This window comes from Bidens hawaiensis, unplaced genomic scaffold (genome assembly GCF_021521415.1).
Source record: "Bidens hawaiensis isolate Kalapana, Puna unplaced genomic scaffold, B.hawaiensis_p1.1 tig00066778_1, whole genome shotgun sequence".
In the NCBI taxonomy this organism is placed as follows: Eukaryota; Viridiplantae; Streptophyta; class Magnoliopsida; order Asterales; family Asteraceae; genus Bidens; species Bidens hawaiensis.
In genome coordinates this window covers 1-21,441 of record NW_027501861.1, presented here as the reverse complement: position 1 = coordinate 21,441, position 21,441 = coordinate 1, and the positions used below count along the sequence as shown (strand labels likewise).

The window sequence follows — 21,441 nt, the reverse complement described above, 5'->3', positions numbered from 1 at the left end:
TTTCCCATTTGAAATGATGGACATTACTCCTCATTTCCTCTTTCTTTGCTTAAGTAAACTTGGGAACATAATTTCTTATTTTTTTTTTCAATAAAAACACAAACAATTAGTTTTCAAGCCCATCAATAACCTTAACACAGAACCATATTTAGCATGCCCCACCAATTGGGTAGTGGTCCGTCGACATAGAAAATACCTTCTAACATTTGAGCTAGAGAGAGGACTTGGATTCGTGTCTCATAAACAATACGGTTTAAAAGAAATTCATCGTTAAAAAAAGAAAATTAGCATGTCCCGACTCCCCGTCCATGTCAGCAGACGACTGCGTACGAGATATACTCCCTGAAACGCACGTGTAGCATTTGCATCTGCCTCGTGTCAACTCCTAATGCATCCACAACACTGCCACTTCCTCCTTTTTCCCGGGAAATCGTTGATCGGAGAATATAATGTTAATCAAGAAACGAATGAACAATGGAGACGATGATGAATCACAATTCCACATTGTATAATTGGTATCCTGATCATGTAGCGATGAACCTGAAGGACACTCATAGTGACGTCATCCCGATCACACTGTTCATCGCCGTACTGTGTTTGTGTCTAGTCGTCGGACACTTGCTCGAAGCCTATCGTTGGCTTAACGAATCCATAGCTGCAATCCTCATCGTAAATAACATTTTCTATATTTCTTTTACATTATATATAATATAGGTCATTAATTATAATTATTTCTATTTTATTTATTAATAATTAAGATGTAATTTAGTTAGTTATTTACTACATACAGGGGTGTGTTGTGGAACAATCATCTTATGCACAAGCAAGTGGAAGAGTTCTCGTCTGCTTAGATTCAATGAAGAACTCTTCTTCATATATCTACTTCCACCCATTATTTTCAATGCTGGGTACGTAATTTAATTACCAGTTACCAATTAGCATGCTTCTTGTTGTTGTAACTAATTTTAATCTAATCTTACTTTAAACAGATTTCAAGTGAAGAAGAAACAGTTCTTCCATAATTTTTTCCCTATCATGCTGTTTGGAGTCGCTGGTGTTCTCATATCAACTTCTATAGTTGCAGCTGGTATTATTTATGATTTTATGTTACATTCTGCATAGCGGTGCAAAACGAGCTGAGCCACTTGCCAACCTACTTGAGATTGGAACGAGCAGAGCCCGAGCCTCAAATCGTTTAGGCTCATTAAGCTTTAACGAGCTATGTGTATTTTTTTAGTTTTACCACTTCTGAATTCTATGAATTTATTATACAATGTACACGATCTTTGGCTCATTTAAGGTACTATATGAGCTCAAGCCGAGCTTAGACTCATGGAAGGTTTTTTCTAAAAATATATAAAAATAATTAGAGACGTATATAAATAAATTAATTAATTAATAATAAATGAGCAGAGTCCAAGTACTTGAACTTTAAAAATGGAGCACGAGCTTTCGTAAGTCAAAGCAATATGAGCTCAAGCCTATTCGAGCTTAGGCTCATTTATGTTTTTTCTCAAAACATATAAAAAATATTAGAAACGTATATAAATTATGAATTAATAATAACGAGTCGAGCCTGAGCTTTAAATGAGCCTAAGGTACTACACGAACTCAAACCGTCAGCCGAGCTTAGGCTCTTTTAAGGTTTTTCAAAACATATATAAAAATAATTCAAACATATATTAATTAATTAATAATAAGCGGCATGAGCCCGAGCTTGAAAAATGACTCACGAGCCGAACTTTAGATAAAGAGGTCGAGCTCGAGCCTAGTTGACCTCGTCTCATTTACAATGTTTAATCTCTTTCATCTTATATTGATACTTGGAGTGTGGTGTGGCTTGGTGTTGTGTAGGTAGCTGGTGGCTGTTCCCAAAGTTAGGGTTTAGTGGGCTTGCTATCAGCGAGTATCTAAGTATGATAATACATCAATTTTTTTTAATAACCTTTTGACTCATAAAGGGACGTCATTCAATACAGAACCAGTTTTAAATAGAGAATTGCAAGAACCGCATAAGCACTTTTACCTATTGCTTTAAATGCTATATGGTTCTCACGGTTCTCTACTTAAAGTTGGTTATGTATTAAACGTGCCTCGTGATCTCATAACTGCTGTAAAAATTAACTGTACTTTTAAGGTATTGGGACTATTTTCTCCTCTACGGATACTGTATGCACATTACAGGTTGGTCAGCATATATTAAATAAGTTACTTATTATAAATGTCATATTTCTGTGGTTTTTATAAGTTCCTGTAGTTTATGAAAAGTCTGTGTGAAGGTTTTGAACCAAGAGGAGACACCTTTGCTATACAGCTTAGTTTTCGGTGAAGGAGTAGTAAATGACGCAACGTCGGTTGTACTCTTCAATGCGGTTCAGAAAATTAATGCAGATACACTTAATGTCCAGACAGCTCTTCGGATCTTTCTAGACTTTTTGTATCTCTTCACTACAAGCACAATTCTTGGAATTGCAGTTAGTTCAATTTCTTGTTCTTTTAATTCAATGTAAAACTCATATAAACATCCAATTGAAACATTTTGGGCTCCGCTTGTTTGATTTGAAACTTCTTGAGGATCCCAAAATTTTGTTATAATCATATGTAACCAACAATCTATATGACTTGTTCTCTGCAGGCTGGCCTTGTGACAGCATTCATTCTTAGAGGCCTGTCCTTTGGCAGATTAACACTCATTTTTGAATATAATAATGAACTTAATTCGAGAAGCGTGACAAGATAGTCTTCCTTTCTGAAAGAGTATATACATATAGAGTGTATGTAGATCAATAATTCCATTTGCCTTACATATCGCTTTAAGTCTTTGACAGGCATTCAAGTGTTCGAGAAGTTGCTTTGATGGTTCTAGTGGCATATTTGTCCTACATGTTGGCCGAGGTGAATGGTGCATAAACGTGTGCATGAGTCACTGATTTATATATTCATCTTGTTTATATTCTTTTACATATTTTTGTCCTCAACTATATATGCCATATGGTGTTGCTTTTTGCAGCTATTTGAGCTCAGTGGGATTTTGACAGTCTTTTTTGCTGGTGTTTTAATGTCTCACTACTCATGGCATAATGTGACTGAAAGCTCAAGAGTCACTACCAGGCATGTATGATAAAATGCATGTAGATTCAGTCATGCTTGTGCCTTACTGTCAGTCATTTAGCAATTGGGAAGAAATTAAGTGATCAAATAATAAAATCATAAAAGTAGTAACCAAATTTTAATATTGTTCAGTAAAGTAACATACTTTTTCTAACTATAGAACCACTCAAGTTATGCAGTGAAGTTTTCATAATTGTTTACATTGAATAACCTAAACTTAACAACTATGAAACTTGGGTTACTATATTTCTTCACAATCACCTCCTGTTGAGGTAAACTTGAGAAGGGTAACCACTAAATAGTAAACAAGTTTCATATTTGCTTCACAGATCACTTGATTTTACCCATATATAAAAAGTTTCACAACAAAGGAACAATTTTATAACTTGAGTGGTTCTTGAGGTTAGAAACAACTTGATTATTATTAGGTGACATATTTCCTCATAAGTAACCCCAAAAGTGCAAAGTTACAAATTATAATTTAATAAGTAATATAACTTAGAGGTGAAATGCTTACTTATCTTGAGAGTTCTATGTTTCCAGGTATGCATTTGCAACACTGTCTTATATTGCTGAAACATTTATATTCCTATATGTGGGAATGGATGCTCTGGACTATGAGAAGTGGAAAATGAGCACATTAAGGTAATTATGACCATTTTACAACAATTTTAATCTACAACCCCGCGCATCATATTTTCCCTTTTACGTTAGTTTGTTTACTTGACATAGTTGCATTTTTTGTCACAGTTTTTGGACCAAAATGGCCCTGTACGGCACTGTGATGTTATTGATAGCCGTTGGACGTGTTGCTCTTGTATTTCCCCTTTCCATCATTTCTAATTACATGCACAGAAGTGGGGGAGAGTCAACCAAGATCTCAGGACACCAGCAGGTTGACACACACCCGCATATGCACACGCGCATATCTAGTTATATTCTGAATTTACTTTGTTTCATAATTTATTTTTTAGATGGTAATTTGGTGGGCGGGTCTCATGAGGGGTGCGGTCTCTGTAGCCTTGGCATTCAAACAGGTATTTTGTTTTAACACTAATTTTTTATTGCGGTATTTAGTCGAATAATGAAATTGTTTGTGCGCGGGATTATTTAGTTTACTCACTCTGGAGTGACTCTAGACCCCAACAATGCTACAATGATCACCACTACTATTGTGATTGTTCTCTTCAGTACTGTGGTAAGTCTTTTTGTGACTTTGTCACATGTTCTAATATGGTTAGTTTTTTGTTCTTATTCAGGTCTTTATTAAATATCTGAGTATTTCAGGTGTTTGGTTTCTTGACAAAACCGCTAGTAGATTATCTACTTCCTGCAAGTTCACACACCAACACTCGGAACCCTCGAGACCCGGGATCTCCAAAAGAGGATATGACACTTCCGTTACTATCTTTAGAAGAATCCGCTTCAGAGAATCTGTCAAGAGCAAAGGAAAATGTGTCGATGCTAATGGACCGGCCTGTTTACACTATCCACTCTTACTGGAGAAGGTTTGACCATACGTATATGAGACCTATATTCGGTGGTCCGAGTAGCAACGAGTCCTCATGCTAGACTCGTGCACGGTATGAATATAATTGAAGGAGAAAACTGAGTTTAGGATCCACAAAGTCATGATTTAGATCGTGTGTGAACGAGAAAGGTTTAGGTCTTTTGATGTGTTACCTGCTGGGTTTGCGTTGATGACATGAAGCTTACGCTTCGTCTTTCCATAAGTTAGATCATGTGTCTGATATGACAAACAATGCTTTTAACTTTTGTCACCAAATTTGCTCAACTGGGTTTAAGAAAAGCTTCTTTTGTTATATTGTTTGGAAAAATATTGTAAGAACTTCAAAGGAGCTATGTTTAATCAAAGTTTACATTGATTTGAACTTTATTAAGGTTAACGAACGTTCCTTTATGTTCGTTTCTCTATGTTTGTATGTTCGTTCTTAAGTTCTTTAATGTACGTCTATATCCGGTTAATAAATTGGGTTAGCTCATTTACATATTCATTTAGGTTCGTTTGTCATGTATTTATGTTCTTGTGTGTATATTTATGTTCATTTTGTGTATAATAATAGCATATATAGACAATATACGCTATTATATAATTATGCTTGTTTATGCTTGTGTGTGTGTCTATGTCCGTGTGTGTATATTTATGCCCGTCTATGTATATTTATGTTCGTTTACAAATGAACATAACTAAGCACATAAATTCCTAGTGAACGAAAAATAAAGAAAATCTACGTGTCCCTTCATTCTTCATTTGTTAAGTTAAAAACGAATGAACAATGTTGGTGTTTGTATACTCGTCTTACGGATTCTCGTTTAATCAGAAACAATTATAAATTATCAGTCTTATGATAAATAATGAAAAATAAGATAAGTGACTAGTGAATCAAAAATAGTCTTTTTTGAGCAAATAAAGTTTTGTCTTCTGCCAATTTGCCTAACTCCATCGTCAAGATGTAGTTATAATTGTGTTGTTTTACTATTTTGTGTTTGGTTTCGCTGAGTGCTCTACGTGCAAGTATGACCTTTCCCTTTTCCTGCATGTACATGCAAAGAACTACGCCCTCTGGTAAGGTGATTAGGATTTAGGAGCAACAAATTACCAAAAGGAATGGTGGTAAGATTGCTATGGCATTAAGCCACTATACAATGAATGGAATATAAGTGACGTATCAATCGTAGGGGCCTTGTAGTGTTAGTGTGGACAGAGTGGATCAGCCTAATTTTTGTGATTTGAACTCATTAATGGTTAAGGATTGAAAAATATTCATACCAACCCTTGAAAATGGAATGTTGAAAAGCTAATATAGTGCACGTGAATGAGAAAGGGATGAAAGATGAAGAGTGCTGCAAAGAGCCGCTCTCACTACCCTTATGACTTATGAGTTATGACAACTAGTTTGTAAACTCTTTGTAACATAGCATTTACATATATGCAATAATATATGTGTCAATGACTTTTATTATATAATAGTGGCGTTCCCAACACAAAACCAATTTTAAGTATTATAAATTAGTATAATTAGTATAATTGAGAATTTTGGTGTCACAAAATTTTTTAAGGTTATGACTTTGACTATTTATCTAATTACTTTCGAGATGTAATTGGAAGTGTTGAGTTGGTTTGATGGTTGTTGGAATGCTTTATAATTCTTCATTCTTATTCCAATCAACCCACCCAAGTTCAAGTCCTTATTGAAGCAATTTTTTTTTTTGGCTTTTTTTAGTGATGCATCTATGTATTGATTGTTGCATTAGGTTTTCTTAATTATGTTTTTTTTTTTAAATTATGTTCTATTTGTTTTTATTTTTTTTAAATACGATTAAATTATTTTTTTAGGTTTAGTTCTCGTACACGTATGAACCTAATTGATACCGATAGAATTTGCATCAGGTCGTCGTCGTAACGCCAGTACTTTTGTTTTAATAATGTTAACTTGACGAAACTATTTTTTGGGTTTAGTTCCGAAGCGTAACAAACATAGCTGATATCAACTAAATGCAACGACTGTGTTTTACCGGCCGAATAAATGTTGTTTTAGATATGTAAAATTTTTGTATCATATGCTATACGAGTATCACTACTATTGCAGGTGTTTACTAATTTGTGTTTTGGGTTTAATGTATGTACGGGTATAAACCTAGCAAATATCAACAGAATCCGTGTCCATCGCCGCTACCTGGTTATATTTATAAATGAGAATAAACACGTAATAAATCATAATTAAAATAGCACATAAGCAGCATAATAATATTAATATTAAAAGGTTGAATCATGGTGGAATTAGGGGTGGCCAATTGATAATGGTAATGAGCACCGCACCATATTTGGATCACCACACGACCACCAGACCATTCCCGCATGTTCTCCTTCCGTTAAAATAAGCAACTTTGACCCTCTTTTTTCTCTCTCTCTCTTTAATCGAACAATAATAATAATAATAATAATAATAATAATTTCCCCCAATTTTGTCCCGATTTCTTTCTTTCTTTCACCGGATAAATAATCATGATGATGATCCTTCCTTCCTAGTTGGTCAAGGCTTAATTCTTTGGAAGAAGAATAATAATAATAATAATAATAACAATCCATCATTTCGTCCTGCGTTCTTTTCTTTTCTTTTCTATCCTCACAGACAGGTATGTATGTATGTATGTATGTCATCATCGTTCTATTCTTTCTTTCACCAACCCACAATTTTGTTCTGTTTATTATTTCTACCAGTCAGTAAATTCACGGATCAATTATTTATTGCATTTCGATACAGATTCTCCTCAAAATGTCTAATTTTATAGACAAGATTACTTTTATTTCTTTTCTATCCACAAAATGTCTAATATTCCATCCAAACACGTCCTGCTTGTGTTTGGGGCCAGAAGGCGTTATTTGATTTGAGGAGATGTTTCTAGGAACTTTTGATTTGTGGGGACGTAAACGAAATCTCTCTCTATAACATAAGGACATTTTGGTAATTTTCCGTTAAAAGGTTTTTATTGTTTTTGCTTTTATTGTGGTTAAAGGCTCTTTGATAATTCATTTCACCAACCCACAATAAAATAGTGTTGGTTTTCAAAGTTTTCTGTCATAATTTATACTTTTTCACTGGTCATGACATGCACCATTCACACATTTCATAGGATTGCAGATTCATACATGTATATAGAAGCTTCAATGCATTGCATTTAATAAATATGATGCTGTGTTCAGAAAATTTGCTCCTAAAAAAAAAAGCTAATGAACACGAAACACAAGGAATCGGTCTAAGATGACTTACGTCCATGGACTGCAACCAGAAATTTATTATTGCTATATGCTCTCAGAACTCGTGATGTGAAATTACAACAACAATGACATATGATTGTATAGAGACCAGTCTAGGGGGAACAAGAAAACATAAACATGCCCTGATAAAGAGATATAGGGTCGGCCCTAAGACCTTCCATTTCTTCAATCTTCATTATACCTAAGCCATGTTTTCATCCAACCGGGCCCGAACCTCTACAAAGCCAACATATATAAAACAAATTTACAATATCTTGGCTAGACTATTCATTTTTAGCTAAACTTTTTACTTTAACCAGCTTAACAGTTATTAGAAATATTTATCAGATCAAATTATTTTAAAATAAATTGGCTGCAAAATCCATCATTACCTGCTGTTATTTCTAACCATGAGAGATGTCTAGACTCCAGATAATGCTTCCACCAACCCACAATGCCTCATTTTCATCCATTTTTTTGTATGTGTACCTTTTATGTGTACTTTTCACTGTTCATGGAATTCAATGACTCACATGGGAATCCAGAATCTTGGTGTATGCCCCCATATTTTAATACTTTTGCCTCATTTTTCATCATGTCTAAGCTACAATTCATTGCATTTATAAAGCTAATAAAGGGTTCTTTTGTATAACCTCATCATTCCATCTAGACAATTCTCCCACCAATTCACAAAAAAAAAAAGTCAAAAGGTTGACATATTTGGTCATTTTCTTAGTTTTGTACCTTTTATTTATAGTTTACCACTGTTATGTTTCATGGGATTGCAGAATCTTGCATAATGTCTCACTAAATTTCAATATTTTTGGTTAATTATTTTACCTTGTAGAAGGTTAATTTCCTGCAAGATGGGTGGTACTGATGATGATAAAGGAGCACCTGCATCTGGATCTGCAGCGCCAGGTCATGAATCTGAATCTTCTTATGCAACTGATGAAGAAGATGCCCAAATACAGTTGGGCCCCAAGATTAGTATCAAAGAGCATCTTGAGAAAGACAAGGTTCTTACTTTCTTATCACATTTGCATACATGAATGATTTATCATTTTACTTTATTATCTAGGGGTGTTCACGAAACCAAAATAACCGAACCCAATAATAAAAAGAAGGTTTGGTTTTTATGTTTTTAAAAAAGCGATTTTTTGGTTCGGTTTTGCTATCAACCAAAGACTGAAAAACCGAACCGAGAAAACTGTTTTTAAGTAATTTATAAGAAATTATAAATTGTGTAGCCAGAAAGTTTATGTCCAAATGTGAAATGATCAATTAATCATTAATTAACATAAGCAGTTAGGCCCGCAGTTTCTGGCCCAAATTCATTATTTGGGCCATTTTTTGACCCAAGGTTTTCAAGCACAAATGGTAAAAGCAAAACCAAATCGAACCCATTGTGAAAACCGAAAAATCCGAAACTGAATCTCTTTCAAAAACCCGAAAACCATATTTATTGCTTTTGTTCGGTTTGAGTCTAAAAGTCTAAAACCACCCATGCACACCTCTACTTTATTCATTTGATGTGTATCTTATCCTGAAAGTCTTAACCAGCCCAGTGAATCTTGGTTTATTGTTTTGTTTGCATATTCTTGTTATAACAATATTTTTATTTTCTTAATTCATTTGCATACTCTATGAGTTATGTTTTAGACTTATAGCTTTAACGGGTCAAAAGGGTTAAATAAACAGATAGTTAGAAAGGAAATTTTAAACAGGTCAAAAGTTTCCCAAAAGGGTAGTTTTATCACATAAAACCTTCTAATTTTTTTTGTCATAAATTTCAATTGTTACCTAAACAATATAATTTTTGTAATCATATTTGACACACTGAATGCTTTATAATACATTAAACTTTTGGACTTAAAGCATGTGGCCAGCCCAACCTGATTCATTCAACCCGTACGAAAACTTAGGCCATTTTCATTTTGAAGTTTATATTTTATTATGTAGTGAAACCTTTTACGGCATCAATTATTTTGGATAAAAATAAGTGCTTGTTGATGTTCTTGACCATGCGTCATTGGTTCAGGATGATGAGAGCTTGAGGAGGTGGAAAGAGCAGCTGCTCGGAGGCGTTGATGTCAATCAGGTCGAAGGTATTTTTTTCTCTCTTCCTTTTTATTATTTTTATTTTCTTCCATGCGGAAACGAATATAATTATGCTAACCGTTTAGAGTAGAACTTTCATCTTTCGCCATCTAGACGTGGCGTATACTTTAACTCATATATGTAAAAAGTAATAACTTTTGGAGAAACTTTTTTCCCATTTGTTAGCATCCAAATTTTGACCTCTAAACCTTTACTCCAATAAAGTTTACAACAGTTTAGAGTGTCCCATATGAATTGCAGCATTTCCTTTCTTTGACTAACTATTAAACTAAAATTACATATTTGCCCCTGTATTTTGTCACCAACTTAAAATTACATATTTGCCCCTGATATGTTTTATGGTACCATTAACATTTGTGACAGAGGTTCAAGAACCAGATGTAAAGATACTGAGCCTTTCTATAGTCTCTCCTGATAGACCCGATATCGTTCTTGAAATCCCCAATTCCGGGAACCCAAAAGCCCCTTGGTTTACTCTAAAAGAAGGAAGCAAATATAATTTGAAATTCTCAATTAAGGTTAGCAATGACATTGTTTGCGGGCTAAAGTACACCAACACCGTCTGGAAAACGGGCCTCAAGGGTACCCTCTATCTTTTGATGGCAATATATTATTATTATTAATTATTTTAGTCGTTTTATGTTGAATTTTAATAATGCAGTTGACAACTCAAAAGAAATGCTCGGGACCTTCAGCCCGCAAGCAGAATCGTACACACATGTAATGCCTGAAGAGGTTACTCCCTCGGGTTTTTTAGCTAGAGGAAATTATACTGCAAAAACCAAGGTAATTTCCAACTCATGAATAATCCAGTGTGTTAAGTATAATTATAAGAATATAAAGCTTATACTTGTTTGTACTATGTATTCAGTTTGTTGATGATGATAATAAGTGTTACCTGGAGCTTAACTACACTTTTGACATCCAGAAAGACTGGGCCAAGTAGGATCCAGATCGTTGCAGAACCGCTTTATGGTTATATTGGAAATTCCTTTCGCATTCTTTAGGAAATTTTTGACTAGTCTGATGTTATGACCACAGCGTCTTTGTGGTGATCGTTGTGTTTTCTGTTAGATTTTGATACAGAAGTGCAAACAAATTTCTTTTGTTGGTTTCTGCATTGTTTATCTTTAATGACAGGTTTATTTTGTTGTCTTTGATATCAGTGTTTCTTGTTCATTCTAACAAAGTATGCATCATCTTTAACTGTTAAAACAATGCAGATGATTATTTTACGCAAAGTAATTAAAATTTTGAATAGTATTCTTTTAAGATACCAAGTTTTTGAATAAAAATATTTGTTGAAATATAAAAAAAATAATATTAATTATATATTTTTCTGAATATATACTATTTTATGACAATCTAAATTAATAAAACTATGAAGAAACAAATTACAAATCAAACAACATGCTTTAAAATATTTTCTATCCTCTCAAATCAACCAATGAAACAAAATGGATCATTCAAATTCAATGCCTAATTCATTACCTTGTCCATTTCATTAATTCTCCATTCATTTGGTCCAATAATGTAAGATGGTTGCATCTTTGTATTGACAAACAAACCACATGTTTTATGTCAAATCTCATGTTCAATTATGCACACTTTGAAATATTTGCTTAATTTTCATTTAGCTTACACCAAATTTTAGTCTTTTTCTGTTAAGACAAAGCAATTACAAATGCTCTTAACAAAATATTAGTAGGATAGGGGTAGAAAGAGATTCATGATAAGGTTTTCTTTATTTTACAAATTCGATATTTGAATTATCTTGTTTTCAACCGGTTCTCTAGAAACAAACCGGCTGGTCGGATTAGAAACCGTCTACATTAAGTACTCCTAAACTGTTTTCATTTGAGCTGGTAAACTAAATCAATAATTAACCAAATATTTTAAGTAATAAATATAAAACTTTAGAGATGGTTCAGTTGATGGACCTCCATTACTCCATGATCATCACGAAATACTACCCTGTGTTTTGTATCTTGGATAAATATCATCATTGAATGATGGTGAAAATGGGAAAAATTGAGAAAATGTGACTTTAGGGCACGGTTTTTTACCGTTGAGAAAATAAAAAATTTATTTTTACACTATGTAAAAAACAAATGAAAGGGTCAAGCAGAAAGAAGGTTCGAGTAAAAAGAAAAAGATGTTTTTTTCTCCTACTCTTTAACATTCTTTCATAAAAAAAAAACAAATTGAATGTTCAAGCAAAAAAGGTTCGAGTATAAAGAAAAAACCGTTTAGACCAAAGGTTCGTGCTAGGCTGCTAGCCATAACAGAACAAATAGATTTAGTTTAAGATGAACTGTTTCTAACCCAACTGTTTCCAACCACGTTTAGGTTCATTTTTTCTTTTTTAAAATTTTATGTTTTAGGTTTTTAAATCTTTATTGTAGTTTTTTTAAGGGGGTGTTTGGGATTGCTTATTTTCACCAACTTATCACTTATTAACTTTTTGAAAAGCAATAAGGTGTTTGGGATTGCTTATATTGTGAAAGGAAAAGTTTCATAAGTTACACTTTTGTAACTTATTAACTTAATGAAAATTTATAAGGAGGTAAAATAAGGAATCCCAAACACCCCCTAAATCGATGAAAAGTTGTTTTTATTTAACTTGATTTATATTTATTTTCTTTTTTTTTTAATTTTTAAATATTGGATTTAAGTGATCAAGTAATCACCCCCTGGTATCCCTCACTTGTGGCCTAGTGGTAAGAGGCTTGGGTTCTCCAGTGGAGACTTAAGTTCGAATCCCGCTTGTGTCATATTTGGGTGGATATTGACAATGAAGGATTTGAGCTAGGCCTTGTTCAAAGGTTGTCAGTTTGAATCCTGAGCCCACCCGGGTTTTCACCGTGTGTTACGCCAGAGAGTTCTGCTCTTGTGGTGGCACAACGGCTGTCAAGTGGCAGTCGGCGGTATGGTTTCCCGGTGGAACGCCCAAGCCAAACTCTGAAACCAGCGTGGGCCCGGTTAAGACAACATAGTCTGGCCAGAATGGGACATCGGGACTCTCCAAATTTGAAGAGCGTGGTAGCCTAAATATAAGAAAATCGCCGTTCTAAAAAAAAAGTAATCACCCCCTGGCATGTAAATTATTTTTCAAGCGATAGGATGATCTGACTAACTATAATTGGTGTGCCTAGTGAGAATCATCACTCCTTTCACCCTAACAAATAGAACTATAACTTAATTTCTCAACCACTCACGTGATCTCTAAATTTATTTACTACTAAATCACACTTTTTTATGACAATCACTAACCCATACCCCTAGTAAAAGTAAAACTTTCATTCAATTTCTTGATACCTTTGGTAACCATAAAACTTAAATAATATAAGAAATCGAGTATAATAAAACTTGATTTAATAACATTTTGATCATAATTCAATTACAAGTTTATTCAACTGGAAAGCCAGACAATATCCAAAAATGTGTGTGTGAGGTCATCCCCACAGAGACAGGACCATTGACCGAACGAGACGCGTGTACTGATCCCCCATCCACGCGCGAGTAGAGACAGGCATTCAATTCAATTGAATTCACATAATAAATAATAAAAATAGGCGCCCACACAATAACTGGCGTCCTCTTCTCCCTCCCTCCCTCCCTCCATGCCTTGTTCATGCTAACACTGGTACAAAACTCACCTTCCCATAATAATAATAATAATAACAATAATATTATATTTTCAACCTAAATCACACACTTCTTTCTAACTTTGCGTATAATCGATTCACGTTAACCTGTAACTGACTCTTCAAAGTTTAATTCACTTCAATTAAACACTTATCAATTATCATCTCAGTTTTGTATTGTTTTCTGCTTCAATTTCGTGTTGAACAATTGAAATTGATTCGTGTTGAATTGTTAATCGAGTTTGTGTACGGTTTTTGACTACTCACCGACTAATGTATTGTATTTTGTTTTTGCACGTTTACTTCTTTTAATAATTTATCATTTTAAGTACTCATGTTTGATTATTCGTTTAAGTTATTATTATTATTATTATTTTATCGATTTGACGAGTTAGTTTTACTCTGATTATAATTAATTGATTATTTTTTGCTAGGAATTAATTAGTTGAATTTGATTGGCTGCTGCTGTGATTGTGAAAGTGATGTCTAGGTTTGAAGGAGTAATTGTTTCTGATCATTGGCTTCAAAGCCAGTTCACTCAAGTTCAGCTTCGTAGCCTCAAATCGAAGGTGATTACTTTTTATTTTCCTTCTTAATTGATATTAATTTGTTGTTCCTTACATTGCTGCTATGTTTTGAGCTAGTGGTTGATGATTTATTAAGGCGCGTTTGGATGAGCTTTTAGATTGAAATTTATCGCTTAGAGTCTTAGACTATGGGTTGTATTCCCCGATTTCTCTGTTGTGCCATGTCAACAACACATCATTCCCCCTCCAGTTTCTTCCACAATATCAAGGAAATACGCCCAAATTTGCTTCCCTCCCTCCATTTTTAAATAAAATAATAATATTTATATATCAAAAAGTAAATTAAATTGGTGGGTGATGGAATTTTTCTAGGTGAATATTCCTCACAATTTTCACTGATGTTGGCCCCAATATGAGGGGGCGGTGTTTTGCCGATGGCCCCAGGGCCACATCAGCACCAAATTGGTGGATCGGCATCCGCACATCAGCACCAAATTCAACCGTTTTGACTATTTGGGCCCAAATATTAATATTTTGGGGAAACATGTAGGAGGTTGGTGTTATAATTGCACTGAGCTATCCTTATTATGAAGGTATGGGTGAAAGTGATTGTTTATGGTCAACATAACAAGATTTCAAGGAACCAGTTTTTGTAAGATTTAAGGGGCGTTTGGATGCGCGTCTAGAACTGATTATTGTGATTGCAATACTTCAATAATAAAAATGTGGTAAAAGTTGATTAAAACCAGGATATGCAATGAGATTTCTTACAACTTGTTACAAACTTCTTCAAATCTGTTATTATAATCCAAAAAGTCATAATTTCAGAATCATAATCACTTTAAAAGAATCAACCAATTAACTGATTATGTGATTATTTGTTTGACGATCCTTTTGTTTATGGTTTTATAGTTTATAGCACTAAAGAACCAAAATGGGCAAGTTCTTATTGGAGACTTACCGGCCTTGCTTGTGAAGCTAAAGCCTTTCAATGAGACATTTAAAGAAAATGAAATAAAGGAGATATTATGTGCATCTGGTTTTGATACAAGTAATGAAGTCGATTTTGAAGGATTCCTAAAAGTAGTTACTCGTTCAATCATTTCTTAAATATGTTAATGAAGTTTGTGTTAGTTCCTTAGGGTAATTACTCATGTGCAGGCTTATTTGACTCTAGAATCACTAGCTGCAACAAAATCTGGTGATGTGAAGAGCCCGACTTCGTTTCTAAATGCAACAACCACAACACTGCTTCACACCATTGATGAATCAGAAAAGAAATCTTATGTTGCTCACATTAATAGTTATCTTAGAGATGATCCGTTTATGAAGCAGTTTCTTCCTATTGATCCTGCTACTAATGAGTTGGTTGAACTTGCTAGAGATGGAGTTCTTCTATGGTATTTAAGCACGGTCTGCTCTATCATGCTTTACTATGTATTGGATCCAGTGTTTTCAACCAAATGGGCACACAAAAAGAACAATTTAAAAAAAATGTTCTTCTAAAAGGATTAATTGTAGAAAAATGTAACCGTAATTAGCCAAATTTCTGTTTTTGTAGGGTAAATAAGTTGGTTGCCTAAAACTAGAGGTGTAAACGAGCCAAGCCACTTGTGAGGTACTCAAGATTGGCTCGCTAAAAGCTCGAATTGAGCCAAGATTAAACGAGAGCGAGCTTAAAAATAAGCTTGTTTATTAACGAGCCCGAGCTTCACCTTATCGAGCTGGTTCGCAGCCTAAACGAGCCTATTATTTATAAAATTTTATTGATCATACTAAATATATATTATAAACATAATAATTGTTATTTTATAAATTTAAGATACAAATAGTTGTATAATGTATATTATGTTAAATCTTAAAGTTATAACTAAAATACCTATATAAATATTATAAATGTATAAAAGCCATAAAAATAGAGCCTGAAAGAGCGGAACTTGAGCTCTCGTAAGTTAAACATGCATAAAAAGATAACCAACTTCAGTCGATATTGTGTTTTAGGCTCGGCTTGTTTACACCCTTACCCACATCCATTTATTATACACTTTAGTCAACTTTGGCCTGTTTAACTCGTTTCCCTTTTAGATTTATGTTTGAGTTGTGACTTGTGACCCGTTTGAGATAAAACGCAATCCAGATCAACCATTCTTAAGTAAATGGGTTGAAATCACCAGCTGCACAAAAATCTCTAGTTTGTGGTGGGTTTTCTAATGTATTATTATGGTATAATGCAGTAAACTTATCAATGTTGCTGTGCCAAATACAATAGACGAACGGGCTATCAACACAAAGAGAGTACTTAATCCGTGGGAAAGAAATGAAAACCATACACTTTGCCTTAATTCTGCTACAGCTATTGGATGTACAGTTGTCAATATTGGCACTCAGGATCTGGTTGAAGGAAGAGTAAGATATATGGCTTAAAGTTATACTGAAATTTGATTTTTTAGGTTTTGGTAATCTTTTATTTACCACTTTTGTTTTGCAGCCTCATTTGGTACTTGGTCTAATTTCCCAAATCATAAAGGTGGAAATTATATGTTCATTTTATTGTTTTTTTAACATTTTATAATTTCTTAAAATCTTAACACTTGCTTCTTGAAATTGCAACACTTCCAGATACAACTTCTGGCGGATCTCAACCTTAGAAAGACACCGCAACTACTGGAACTAGTGGAGGACAACAGTGTAACTTTTTTTGTTATTATCTTTTTTCTATAACCTTTTATCATTTACATTTGATTATTTATGTACACGGGATGCTACTATATATCAATTTGCAGGATGTTGAGGAGATCATGGGATTATCACCCGAAAAGCTCTTACTAAAATGGATGAACTTTCATCTTAAAAAGGCAGGCTACAAGAAACCTGTAACAAACTTCTCATCTGATCTTAAGGTAATTTCTTTAGATTCTTCAAGCTTCCACTTATTGTTATAGCATTCATAACTAGAAAATGCCATTTGTTACATTATGTAGGATGGTGAAGCTTATGCTTACCTGCTTAATGTTCTTGCACCAGAGCACGGGAGCCCAGCCACTCTTGATGCCAAGGATCCTGTTGAAAGGGCCGATTTGGTACTTTCACATGCTGAAAAAATGGACTGCAAAAGATACCTAACTCCAAAGGACATTGTAGAAGGCTCAGCAAATCTAAATCTTGCATTTCTTGCACAAATATTCCACCAAAGGTCACTTAGCTTAATTTGTGATGCATTTTATAGGGTGTTTGGATATGCATTTTGAATGTGATTATATAGGAGCAAAACCTCATCTAAACACCATCTCCTGTAACACCTTATATGATAATGAATATCGGGTTGGAAACGTGTTGCAGAAATGGTCTATCTGCTGATAGTAAAAATATCTCCTTTGCTGAGATGATGACAGATGACGCACAAATGTCAAGAGAAGAAAGGTGTTTCAGGCTCTGGATCAACAGTCTTGGGATTTCTTCTTATGTCAACAATCTTTTTGAGGATGTCAGAAATGGGTACATTTTTTTTTTACTAAAACCTTATGTTTCAGGCTCTGTTATTGTTTTTAGGCAATAAAGATTGCATCTTGTTTATACAGATGGGTACTTCTAGAAGTTCTTGATAAGGTTTCACCAGGTTCAGTTAACTGGAAACAAGCAACAAAACCTCCAATTAAGATGCCATTTAGAAAAGTTGAGAATTGCAATCAAGTTATTAAATTAGGAAAGCAATTAAAGTTTTCAGTTGTGAATTTGGCGGGAAATGATTTCGTTCAAGGGAACAAGAAACTCATACTCGGTAACACGGTTTTCAAGTTATTTTATGGCATTTTTTAGTTGGCTGCATGGGTGGGTCCAGCAGGAAAATGGATCATTTGTTAGCACAGGTTGAAACAGAATGGGTTGTGTTAGATTATAAATAATGTCCATGCTAATTATAAATATAAAAAACAATATTATTACAATAAAAATTTGAATCTTTGAATAGAAGCATTTAGTATTGTATATCCAACTAAAGTAGACTCTGTGTGACTTTCAACCTGTTTGACCAGCAATTTTGACCCGTCCAAGATAAAATATAACCCATTTTAATTTGCATGGCAAGTAATAATCTTGTGATAGAACTCATTTTTAATTTACATTTTTGTCAGCTTTCTTGTGGCAGTTGATGAGATTTCATATGCTTCAACTTTTAAAGAACTTAAGATCGCGATCGCAAGGTAAGGAGATAACCGATGCAGATATTTTGAAATGGGCAAACAAAAAAGTGAAGATAGCAGGCAGAACATCTCAGATGGACAGTTTTAAGGTTGGATACAATGATGTATTGATGTGTTTATTTGTTTTTCATGATCGGTCATTTTGTTGTGCATTAATGTTGATTGGATACTTTCTTGTATTATGTGTGCAGGATAAGAGCCTTTCCGGTGGAATATTCTTCCTTCAACTCTTGAGTGCAGTTGAGCCTAGAGTTGTCAACTGGAACCTTGTTACCAAGGGTAAAAGTGGTAATATGCTTCCTCATAACTCAAGCTTGTGTATATAATCATAATAATGGATTTGTTTGGCATCTTGTAAAAAGTCACTAAATTTTTAATAAATTACAAAACCTTACGTTTCAATATCGCTGTGAAGTTTTTTATGTTATTTTTTTTAAATTAAGTGGCCCAAATGGAACATATTTGAAAGTTGGTTACTGTTTAGTGATTATTTGTTCCAAGTTTAACCTAAAGTAGGAGGTAATTCTGAAGAAAAAAAAGTCACTAAATAATAACCAAGTTTCGTGTTAAATCGTTCAATATATAAACAATTATGAAAAAAATTATAGCAATGGAACAATAATGAAAATTTTCATAACAATGGAACAATAATGAAAACTTGGGTGGTTTTTATAGTTAAAGAAAGTAATAATATTGAAACTTGGTTATTATTTCACAATTTTATCCCTTTATAAATCAAAGAATTAACCTGGTTCGTTTCAGACTCGATCAAGAACACGGTTTAGAAAAATCTGGATTTACCACACCATGATCTTGTTTTTTGTTGGTTGTGATTAGATGATGAAAAGAAGCTGAATGCAACTTACATAATTAGTGTTGCCCGAAAGCTTGGGTGCTCGATCTTCTTGTTACCCGAAGACATCATGGAGGTAATTTGGGTAGCTTGTTACAAGTCTTAGCATTTATGTGCATACAATCTGACGTGGCGAATCGAAACATGTGTTTAATTTACAGGTGAATCAAAAGATGATACTTATGCTTACCGCCAGCCTTATGTATTGGAGCCTGCAGCAGTCTAAGGATGAGGCTGAATCATCTCCATCATCGATTGCTGATACTCCTGAAGGGTCTCCGGAAGTTTCTGTTAATGGGGATGATGATAGCCAAGCGGGTCCCGAGATCTCCAACTTGTCGATCGATGATGTGGCGTCTGAAACTGCGGATACGGTTACATCGGTGACAGGACAGGATGACACTTCCTTGTAATAGTATGTTTTGGTTTGTACAAACTTTGGATAGCAGAACATGGAAAGGAAAAAAATTAGATATTATACAAAAAATACAAGGTCTGATTTCCTGCACTTAGGAACCATCTACATTGCCAGTTCGGTTGAGTACTCTTGAATCATCTTCATTTGGGCCGCCGGTTAGTCAAACCAGTTGAACATGATTAGTGATTGGATTAAATTTTCAAAATTTGTTCTTTTCCCTTTAAAAATCTCATTTACTAGTTTAGTTAATACTTCACAGGCTATATTTTGTCAATTACATGTTTCATATTAACATTGCAAATTCGCATCAAAACATTAAGTAGTTTTAATATTTATATTTTGTTTTAAATTAGTTACATTCATATTAACATCCTGTTTTGTTTTGTTTTTTCGCTAACCTTTTAACTATTGTTTTTAAACTTTTAATGTTTCTGCATTCATGCTTTGTTGATGAAGATGTTTAATTTTTTTACCACAATTATATTACCCTGCCTGGCCGTTTAAGTTCTTTAGTTTTTTAAATTACTTTTTAACGATTTATGTTTTAATTTTAATCTTAACTATTAAGATTAAAAAGTAGGGAAACCTTGAATATTGGACAACTATTATCTCTTATTGTTTTTAAAATTCTTGTGTTGACACATAAAATGGTTATTTTAACGGATAAACTTAAAACAAAGAGTAACACCAATAAACAAAAAGAAAAAGGTTGAACTATGACAGATTAATGTTACATAACCAATAACTCTTTCATCAGTTTGTTGGTTTTAAAGAATAATTAGCAATAGTTTATTTTTAACTATTTTTTCTAACAAAAGAAAAGGACGTGTTGAGTTTTACAGATATAAACTTTTGTGGTGGGCCTAGAACGCGAGGAATGGTTTATGCTCTCTTTTTGAATAATTGTGTATCTATGAGCCTATCATATTAGTATCATTGATAATTTGGTGTACGTACTTATATAGGGGTTAGCTGCTTGCTAGTTTTCTTTTGAATGCTGATAAAAGTTGGTCGTTCAAAAAGAATACATAAACTCTTGGTTTTTTATATTGGTTTATTCTGAGAGAATTTCATATATATTCTTTAAACCTTGTTAATTTCGCGTATATTCTTCATCAAATTTTAAATTCTCAAATACATCCATTTTTAATATTTTTTTATAACAATTTCGCAGGTATCCTACTCTTTTTGTGTACTTATTTTACCATATTTCCTTAACAACTTTATCCTCTTCTTTGCTATCAGACAATTGTTGGGACACATTGATTAAAAAACCAACAATATGTTGAAAACTACGAGAACCACATAATACACTTGTACATGATACTTTAAAATCATAATCAAAATAGTGAAAGATTACGTAACCACACCACCATCTTATGTATCACACCCAAAACATGTATTTTACGGTTGTTCAAGTTCTCAACGGCTTTTTTAAAAATAAGCATTCATACGCCGTGCTTTGGAGATAATTAATTTAAGATCAACTCTTATTCTCTCTAATGGGCTTGAAATAAAGATCCATTTAACGTTTCAGAGCCCAACAAGCTGACGCCAGCAGTGCTTTAAATAAATACATAAGTCTGAAGTATGGAAATAATAATAATAATAATAAGATAGATCAGATCAGACGAGGAGATCTGGTAATTTATTATTTCTTTTAAATTCTACTACATACAAATTAGGCTTATGTATGTTATGCTGTAATTCGATTAGATCTTTTTGTTGTTAATAGGAGTTGAATCCATTGATTGGCGATGGGGTTTATATTTACGACACTGATAT

The 21,441-nt window shown here is 33.6% G+C and overlaps 3 protein-coding genes across 3 annotated transcripts; all 3 read left to right on the top strand.

Annotated features, from left to right (window-relative positions):
• Window positions 1-474: 474 nt before the first annotated feature.
• Window positions 475-4,731, top strand: LOC143604804 (sodium/hydrogen exchanger 4-like). Its single transcript, XM_077081177.1, has 14 exons — window positions 475-668; window positions 789-908; window positions 990-1,087; window positions 1,855-1,914; window positions 2,138-2,184; window positions 2,280-2,474; window positions 2,636-2,679; window positions 2,826-2,895; window positions 3,011-3,111; window positions 3,655-3,756; window positions 3,862-4,006; window positions 4,086-4,148; window positions 4,226-4,309; window positions 4,399-4,731. Exons 1-14 carry the CDS (start codon window positions 475-477, stop codon window positions 4,681-4,683), a joined length of 1,608 nt encoding a protein of 535 aa, XP_076937292.1. The 3' UTR covers window positions 4,684-4,731.
• A 3,916-nt stretch (window positions 4,732-8,647) lies between these two features.
• Window positions 8,648-11,033, top strand: LOC143604802 (rho GDP-dissociation inhibitor 1-like). Its single transcript, XM_077081175.1, has 5 exons — window positions 8,648-8,910; window positions 9,933-9,999; window positions 10,376-10,594; window positions 10,674-10,798; window positions 10,884-11,033. The coding sequence occupies exons 1-5, from the start codon at window positions 8,758-8,760 to the stop codon at window positions 10,956-10,958; spliced, it is 639 nt and encodes a 212-aa protein (XP_076937290.1). The 5' UTR covers window positions 8,648-8,757; the 3' UTR covers window positions 10,959-11,033.
• A 2,555-nt stretch (window positions 11,034-13,588) lies between these two features.
• LOC143604803 (fimbrin-1-like) lies at window positions 13,589-19,764 on the top strand. Its single transcript, XM_077081176.1, has 15 exons — window positions 13,589-13,658; window positions 14,094-14,228; window positions 15,099-15,269; window positions 15,348-15,586; window positions 16,421-16,592; window positions 16,675-16,713; window positions 16,806-16,874; window positions 16,970-17,086; window positions 17,168-17,379; window positions 17,526-17,681; window positions 17,765-17,964; window positions 18,317-18,474; window positions 18,577-18,673; window positions 19,223-19,314; window positions 19,400-19,764. Exons 2-15 carry the CDS (start codon window positions 14,142-14,144, stop codon window positions 19,649-19,651), a joined length of 2,061 nt encoding a protein of 686 aa, XP_076937291.1. The 5' UTR covers window positions 13,589-13,658; window positions 14,094-14,141; the 3' UTR covers window positions 19,652-19,764.
• The last annotated feature ends 1,677 nt before the right edge of the window (window positions 19,765-21,441 follow it).

Bases quoted from the DNA above. Each gene is read 5' to 3' on its own strand.
- LOC143604804 (XM_077081177.1), top strand. From the start codon at position 475: ATGGAGACGATGATGAATCACAATTCCACATTGTATAATTGGTATCCT. The intron at 2,185-2,279 runs GTTGGTCAGCAT...GTCTGTGTGAAG, and splicing joins ATACTGTATGCACATTACAG to GTTTTGAACCAAGAGGAGAC. The intron at 3,757-3,861 runs GTAATTATGACC...TTTTTGTCACAG, and splicing joins TGGAAAATGAGCACATTAAG to TTTTTGGACCAAAATGGCCC.
- LOC143604802 (XM_077081175.1), top strand. From the start codon at position 8,758: ATGGGTGGTACTGATGATGATAAAGGAGCACCTGCATCTGGATCTGCA. The intron at 10,000-10,375 runs GTATTTTTTTCT...CATTTGTGACAG, and splicing joins TGATGTCAATCAGGTCGAAG to AGGTTCAAGAACCAGATGTA. The intron at 10,595-10,673 runs GTACCCTCTATC...TTAATAATGCAG, and splicing joins CTGGAAAACGGGCCTCAAGG to TTGACAACTCAAAAGAAATG.
- LOC143604803 (XM_077081176.1), top strand. From the start codon at position 14,142: ATGTCTAGGTTTGAAGGAGTAATTGTTTCTGATCATTGGCTTCAAAGC. The intron at 14,229-15,098 runs GTGATTACTTTT...ATGGTTTTATAG, and splicing joins TTCGTAGCCTCAAATCGAAG to TTTATAGCACTAAAGAACCA. The intron at 19,315-19,399 runs GTAATTTGGGTA...TTTAATTTACAG, and splicing joins TACCCGAAGACATCATGGAG to GTGAATCAAAAGATGATACT.